An 8253-nucleotide genomic window follows, 5' to 3' on the forward strand; every position below is an offset into this window, starting at 1 on the left:
AACCAATTATAATGCAAAGGGGTCATCTAAAATACTTCATCTTGGTTTGGACAATCCTCTGTTGAATGCGTGTTATGCTGTTCACAGTTTTCACAATACTAATGAAAAGAGATTGGTTGGACATTCGATTTGATTTGAAATAGAGACAAAGGCTACTTACCACAATGCGCTTTTTGTTTGAATCACTTGCAGCCAAGGCAGTACAGCTGATCACATCATGACCATGTTCCTCACAAAGCTCGCAATATAAATCGGTTTTACCATGGCTGTGCGTTGGCGAATCCTTGAGTGATCGAAGCTCCTTTTCCAATTCTCGTGTCCGCCTCCGCTCGGCATCCAATGCTTGTTCCATATCAGCTTCACCAAAGACACGACTTTCCACTAAGGTTTCAAGCTCGGCAAGTTCCTTGTTCAAATGATTGATTTCAGTGTGCTTTGCCAACTCCAAGTCATCAAGTCGCCGTCGTTCATCAAGCAGCTCACGTTCCAATTGAGCAATCCTAGCCTTGAGAGCAGGGGTATTCTCACCACCATCACCATGATCCATCTCTTTATCATCCGGTTTCTCAAGGGCAAGCATTTCATCCATAAGTCGTATACATTCTTGCTCCATATCCTTGTTGGCATGTCGAAGTTGTTGACATTCTTTCTCCAGAGCCATTTTTGCATTCTCGGTCTCTTGTAATCGCTGATGCAGCTCACTGTTGTTGTCGCTGCTTGCACCACCATGATGACTCCTCCTCTCCTCCTCATCAGCAGCATCATCAACACCACCACCTTTGCCTTCCTTGAGCTGCTTGATAGTCTCATGTGCTTCAGCCAATTCACGTTCCATCTTGACACGCGCCATCTTCATTTGATAATTTTCATCTTCAGCACGTGCTTGTGCTTCAAATGCAGCATCCGCCTCTTCCATCAAGCGTCGTTTGTCTTTGACTTCTTGTTCAAGCTCCTGTTGTAAGCTCTGGTATCGATCATCGGAGGCGCTACTATCCATATGCAGTCGCTGAAGCTCTTTTTGTAACCTGTCCACTTCCACCGTGAGGGATTGTACAGTGAGTCGTTCCTGCTCCAATTCGGTCATGGCCAACTCGAGTTGTTCTTCCAAGCGTTGTCGTTGATCATGCCACTCATCCGCATAGGTATCCCGATAACCAAGTTCCTCATCCACATCTAATACGCCCATGGCAATGCTTCGTTGTCGCAAATCTTCAATGACACGGTTCAGGTTACCAATCTCGGCCTCCTTTTCCTCTGAGAGATCATCCTTTTGTTTCTTGAGCTCTTGTACTGAAGTCTCATAGGCATGGATTGCTTCAAGACCTGCTCTTCGAAGTTCTTCACATTCCTTTTCAAGCGTGGCTGTCATTGTTTCTTGATCTGAAAGAGCATGTTGCATTTGATCCATCTTTGTTGCATATTGCTCCAATTCCGCTTTGTGGGCTTCAGCTGTGTCGGATGATTTGTTGCTTAATTCCTCCACCAATCCTTCGAGCTTTTCAATCCTCTTTTGGTATTGTTCATGCACTGCATCATCCTTTACATTCTGTGCAATCATGGCATCCTTGTCCCGAAGCTGCTGTTCTAGTTGTGTGCATTGTTCACGTGTCTCATCCAATTGATGCCTTAAGCGTGTCATCGCTTCCTCCTTTTCTTGGACCTGAAGAGCATAGCTTTCTTTGGTGGATACTAATCGCTCCCATGCCGATTCCTTATTGTTCATCTCAGCCATCAGCTTTTCCTTCTCTTCTCGTGTCTTTTCCAAAAGATCATAAATCTGATATAGCTCTTCTCTTGATACGATATTCTTGTCTTGCTCTTTGTTCTCAGTCGTAGTAGTAGTAGTAGGGGCTGTGGTGGTGGATATTGATTCTGGAACTGCTGCTGCTGGCAAAATATCAGGGATATCGGGTGTAGAGGATTTGTTGTCGGTGATATCTGATGATGGTGATGTGAACTGAATCGAGTTGCTCTTGGGTAAAGGTGGCACCGGCTCAGTGTTTTTGGATGATGCACCCAAAGAGAAACGAGAAGGACGTTTCTCTGTTGCTGAGGATCGAGTGGATAAAGTCTTGCTTGCAGAGAGCTTGAGTGGTGAAGGAGATGCTGATGATTTTGATCGTCGGGTATACATTGAAGAACGAGTGCGTTCAGGCATTATAGGTTGCTTGCTCGTACGCAAGATTTTGGATGGGGCGGTGGTGGTTGCCTTGTCAGCAGGTGATGGATCATTCTGTTGCGATGGTGATGGATCAATAACAGCTGACACCTTGGAGTCGAGAATGAATAAGCCCGTTTGAGGAGGGCATGAGAAATATCGTATCCTTGGAGAGACAAAAGTTAATAAAAAGGAGACATCTTTTATATGTATATATATTACTCACCCTTGCACACAACCATCATTTTTGCCACCTCCTACTACATCCAATTCAATGCCTGCCCATGTGCCAGCCTTGAAACTAGTCGGTCCAAGAAATCGCAATGTGCCTTGAACACCCAAACTTGGTACAGATACTCTACTTCCCACAGCAAGTGTACCATCTTGTTGTTGCTGTTGCTGTTGTTGCTGCTCTTTCACGGGTGATGATCGATTCCATGAAGTGCGTGGTGTGGTGTTCGCGGTAAATGAAAGTGATTCAGGTTCTGATAACTCTTCTGTTGAAGATACGGATGATCGTACAGTGGTTGTTGTTGTTGATGCTACTCCTGCTGCTGCTGCTGCTGGTTTCTTTATCAACCTCGACCCTCCTCCTCCTCCTCCATTAGTCGTAGAATTCTTCAAGGATCGTCGTTGTAATTTGGGCGCGTCAGCTGCAAGTGGACCTGTTGTATCGTCCAAGGAATGAGTCGACGAGGAGGACGACGAGCCTGAAAACCTGGATTGCTTTTTATACAATGGAGTGTTGCTCAATCTCGTTGTGCGTAGAATGGTTGGATCTTGAATGGTGCTGTCACCTCCAGAAAGGTGGACGGGTCTCGCAATGCGTGACATGATGTATAGCTTTTGCGAAAGGGGAGCGGATATTAAGCATTTTGCTCGTCGTCGTTAAATTATTTTTGGCACTAGTGGGGTGGGTGGGTGCTGCTGGAAACAGGAGACATATTTACTTCTTCACATGTTACATCTTTACATTGCAAGATATCAATAAATGAAGAGTCGAATACGCTGTGTGAATGAGTGATGGGTCTGTGTCTGTGCACATGGATTGTTTGCTGGTGTACAATGTGTTTATCAACGTACACAACATCTATGCTTGGATATAAGGAAAAGCTCATGCATCAAAGTGTAGATGTCCCATAGTCTTGTGTCACATGTGCCAAGTCGTACACACTTTCTTCAAGTTGTGTGTGGCCCTGGAACTTGTAGTTCCTTGATCCACGTTGCACTGATCCTGAAACTCGTATATGTACATATGCGCATATTGATGCTGAAACAATGGCTCCGCTTGTATAAATATGACCACTAGCAAAAGTGCTAGCTTGAATATAGTGCTTCTTGATGCATCACAATAAGCTCATTATCGGTGGCGTTACATTGTCTGTTAAAAATGGTAGAGAGGAGAACACCATCTTATTTTTGGAATGCTTTCGTTTTCTTTGCCTTTGATTTCAATAACTGAAGCTCTCGTAAACAAGGTCTTCGATTGTTGGTATATCATTGGATATTATCCACAGCATGTTCTACGGGCGATGACATCCATAGCTGCATGGGAATGCGATCAAATATGGTAATCTAGTGGGCTGGAGGTAACATGATCCTCGCAGATGATGAATGCAAATGGGTAATTTTGGATCTCGATGAGGACCGACGGGTGGGATGACCCCAGCGGTCGTTATTTCACTCAGTGTTGGTGGTCATATATATAGCCCATTTCGTGGTAGGATTGCTCTATTGTGATGATGCCATCCAACAATCGAAAAACTTCAGCAAACTTTTAACACATTCCTTCAAAAAGAAAGGAGAATAATGCAAGGAAAGCACTTTGTACCACTTGCATCATGTCAAATACGCCATGCCGAACATAGTTATCGATGGCAGAACGTACCACAATACAATCCAACTTTGCATGTGCATCATGAGAGGTAGTAGCTTAATGCCATATGTGCATGACTATACGATTGATTGATTCGCCTATTAGGCTTTATCTTATTACAGAAGCTAAAGATGATAAAAATGATGACCAGACTTGGCAACAACAAAGTACTGTAAATGATTAAAAGGATCGATACACGACCACAGGGTTACAAAAAGGCAATGTGCCAAATCTCGTTTTTATGGTAGAGCTTGAAAATACAAGATGATCTATTTAATGGCAAAGCATATTACTACTGCTAACAAAAGAGGAGCACGTATGATGTGGTGGATCCAATGAGCAAAGGCTTCAAACATCTATTCTTGGGGGGGGGCGATCAAATTGGATGATCCCTATATTCAATGCCTTTCTTGTCATCTTTCAACGTGGTTTGCTTTCTTTCCACCGTTACTTCTCGACATAGAGCTTGAATATTCATTCGTAAAATCTCACTTGAATCCTTCGTAGTGCCAAGGGTGTTTATCAATTCCAGCCAATATCCAGAAAAAGGATGAGATGCGTAATGTGTCACAATGTAGTTCTCAAAACTTGCCGTATCGGACAAGGGCTGTCGCAATGTATATCTATTATGATTGATCTTTAAGCAAGAGCCATTTCCCAAGGCGATGATCATATATACATACCTCTTTACAGGGTTTAGTGTTGTTACCTGTTCTCCCTGTTCAGGATATTCGTCAAGTAGCCATTGTTGTAGAAGGTAAGCTGCATCTTGGGGATTACATGGCAAGTGAATTTGGATGGGTTCGCCCCAGGTATCAACGCCGATCGTGCCATGGTGGTTTTGGACTACATTGCTACTCTGAGGACTTGGGTTGTCTGAGGATGAATAAACAACCAAGGATCGTACCAAAGCTGGTGACTCATCACTGCTGATTCCTTGCTTCGTAACAAAATGACCGCGTAACAACTCATCTGCCGAATGAACTAGCCCTGAAAATGGATGGCGCTTAAGCGAGTTGCTTATACTCCCCCCATAGGGACAAGAGAAAATAAAGACTCCCACCAGGTCACTTGCCTCCATTCGGTAACCAGAATGTACATTTGTGTATTGGTAAAACTAATCCAGAAACGATATTGAGTCCATGGCACTTGATAGGTCGGCCACGAACAATACCTTGACAATATGATGATGAACATAAATGAAAAGCGATGCTGCACGCACTTGATCCTCGTCTTCCATCCAATGGTCATCTTCACATCTTTCGGGCCCAAAGTCTTTGATAAGCTTCTTGAATGGATGATCATCACCAGTGGCTGCGCCAATGTGACTCTTGCAGGCCAGTGCATTCAAATAATAAAGACAGCTTTCAGGAACACCATTGGCCCATTTGAACCAAGCGGCACGATCTTTGGATGGGATGTGCACAAATACTGATATTGCTTTTTGTCGTTCGGCGCTCTTTGGCCGTCCCACAGCTCGACCAATAGCTTCCATCCGCCGGATGGCTCTTAGAGATCATGCTTCTTGTTCTGCCAGCTGGCATAATTTTGTAAGTTGTCAACACCAAAGCGATCCATGGATGTCCTTACTTCGATAACGGAAGCCGTTATATCAATCCTATGCGGTTGTAGTAGACCATGTCACCGAATCCAACCTTGCAGATGCATTGCGGAACGTAGCTTTATTAAAAAGGATATGAGTGCGTGGTTCATCATGCAAGATCAATAGGCTTTACCTCATTACAAGAATACAATATCACAATGACAACAATGACAACAATGACAACAATGACAACAATGACAATCAAAGTACGCAACAATGAAAGACTAAGAATGTCCACAAAGATCAGCTTTAATCCATAACGTTACAAGAAGGATCATACATCGAGGTACCCACATGAACTTGGCTTGATGGTGTAAGCAATCAAAGTGATTGATAGAGGAAAGAGATACGTGAGAGTGTGATGGAGCACGACAACATTCTTTTATTGCGCATGTTGGTGGGCGTGTGAAAAGAGGGAAGAATGATAAACATTTGTTGGGGATGATGCATCAATTGATAAATTGGGCCGGGTACATTCATCAACGGTGGCCGATAACAAAGAGCCCAGCCGTGGTAGTTGTCCATGTCCATGTACTTGACGATGATGAGGGTTGATACCCATTCCAAGGAATTCGTTGTCAAGACTCTTTATATCGCAACGGCTTATTGTGTTTCCATCTCTCCAAGGATCACTGGCTGGTTGAAAAAGTGTGTATCGAAAAGTCGAATGATAGAGGACATGGTAATGTGGATGCTCGTCAAGTGAATATGGTAAGGGATCAGAACAGTATCACCAATTGAATCAGGTACGAGTGCATCACATATAGAGTCCACGGGTGTTATTGTTTCATTGTATTCTTGGTTGCTGCCGCCATAAACGTATTCATCCATGATTGCGAAATAGCTGCTTCATGCATTGATTCGAGTAATTCAATTCATCCACGGCTGTAAAACACCTTTCGTCAATGCCATCCCATCCATCATCATCATCCTCAGTCGTATCCACGTGACATGATCCCATCCTTCCTGCTGACAACTTGCCAAGTAACCAAAGCAACATTCCAGGACCTCTCATTACTGTACTTGATTGCATACATCCATTGCAAGCTTGAAAAGAAAAGAGCCACTCTCATCGCTGCCGGTATACTTCCTTTTCCATCCCTCTGTTCATAACTCACTGGCTTGGTCATTTCTACTACAGCTCAACCAGGCCAGGGATGGATGCATTGATTGATGGCTGATATGGCATCATCCACGCTAAATGAACCAAGAGATCCAACTCGGTCAATGTAAGCCAATTCCTTCCATCCCATGTACCAAAAGCAATATCCAGATCCATATCCATAAGTAGTCGTATGTATTGAAAACAAGTTGCTACACGTAAATAAAGCTGCTTCTATATGATGGCTATCGGCTGTCCACGTGAAAAGGGCTGCAAGACACGTTGCTGCATGTAACTTGAGACAATGGAGTAAGCCCTTGCTAAGAGCAGCTGCTGTAATGAATGCTGTTACGTTCGATTGCGGTAGAGGAGTGTACAAGAGAGCGCGTTGTGTCAAGAGACTCGTGTGTTGAAGAAGAGTGACAAGAAAGCTGTGTACACGCCATGGACTTGCCATTCAGTCAAAGACAATCGGATCACGATAGTTGTAGGATTGACATGATGGGTTGAAGCAGAGCAATCGTTCGCAGGTGGTAGTTGTATGCTTCAATGGGGCAACAGATGAGAATAGGAGGAAGAGGGAAGAAGTTGAGTAAAAGAGGTGGAAATCATATAGATCGGACATCTCTTGTATAAATGCATGTACACTGCACATCAATACTTGATACTGAGATTTCCCATCTCAAACCACAAACTTTCACACAAGATGCTCTTGGACATGCTGATCACGTTGATCTAAAAAAGACCTCATGTTTCGTTTGAAAAACTTGAATGGGAGGGTATAATGTGGGTTTACTATGTAAGGCGGAAATGGAGGTCAGCGCCAGATTCATGATTTATGGAAATAGTATGCATTACCTTGGGATTCCCCATTTCGAACCTGAAACTTTGTCGGAAGGTTCGCTGCAACATGCTGATCAACTTCATTCATTTAAAAGTCGCAGACTTCATTATGACGATTTAAAATGCGGGGCGGCCCAAATGGTGGATGTGGGGAACAAAAGAGCGGACGGCCCACCGCCCCGAAGTTGCCCACCTCCAACTTGAAAATTGGTCAGAAGGGTGCTCCGAGCATGCTGATCAACATTTTTCTAATAAAAACTTCATGCTTCATTTGAAAATTTGGAATGGGAGCGTCCAAAAGTTTGAAAGACGAAGACATTCGCAGGGTCTGTCTTTCAAGAATTGACATGTTTGCTGTTCCAGCGTAGCTCAGTCAAATCGGCTCGGATCAAGAAACTTGAATGATGGAAATGCTCGGCTGGAGCAGGAGAATCGTTCACATGCAGTGGATTTTGCAACAACGCCGATTGTGAGGAAATGGCTGATAGCGCGCAATATATGGACTATTGTGGATAGACCATAAAGTATAATCCATCAATCCTTCCAGTCATGCAAACGTAGCTGTGTTACACAACACGACCCTCTGCATCTTTTGCTCTGTCAGGGTCTAGCTACTTTACATTAAACAAAGACCACTCTTCATATAGCATCACGCTTACAAACATAAAGGT

At 43.7% G+C, this 8253-nt stretch overlaps 2 protein-coding genes across 2 annotated transcripts; both read right to left on the bottom strand.

Annotated features, from left to right (window-relative positions):
- Positions 1 to 26: 26 nt before the first annotated feature.
- Positions 27 to 2992, bottom strand: O0I10_004911 (uncharacterized protein; the record flags this gene model as incomplete). The annotated part of the gene is made up of 3 exons (XM_058484960.1): positions 27 to 98; positions 161 to 2324; positions 2385 to 2992. The coding sequence occupies 3 exons, from the start codon at positions 2990 to 2992 to the stop codon at positions 27 to 29; spliced, it is 2844 nt and encodes a 947-aa protein (XP_058344459.1).
- Positions 2993 to 4410: 1418 nt separating this feature from the next.
- O0I10_004912 (uncharacterized protein) lies at positions 4411 to 5529 on the bottom strand (the record flags this gene model as incomplete). Its single annotated transcript, XM_058484961.1, has 3 exons — positions 4411 to 4657; positions 4718 to 5151; positions 5209 to 5529. The coding sequence occupies 3 exons, from the start codon at positions 5527 to 5529 to the stop codon at positions 4411 to 4413; spliced, it is 1002 nt and encodes a 333-aa protein (XP_058344460.1).
- Positions 5530 to 8253: the final 2724 nt, after the last annotated feature.

Source organism: Lichtheimia ornata, assembly GCF_029851405.1.
Source record: "Lichtheimia ornata isolate CBS 291.66 chromosome Unknown scaffold00018, whole genome shotgun sequence".
Classification (NCBI taxonomy): Eukaryota; Fungi; Mucoromycota; class Mucoromycetes; order Mucorales; family Lichtheimiaceae; genus Lichtheimia; species Lichtheimia ornata.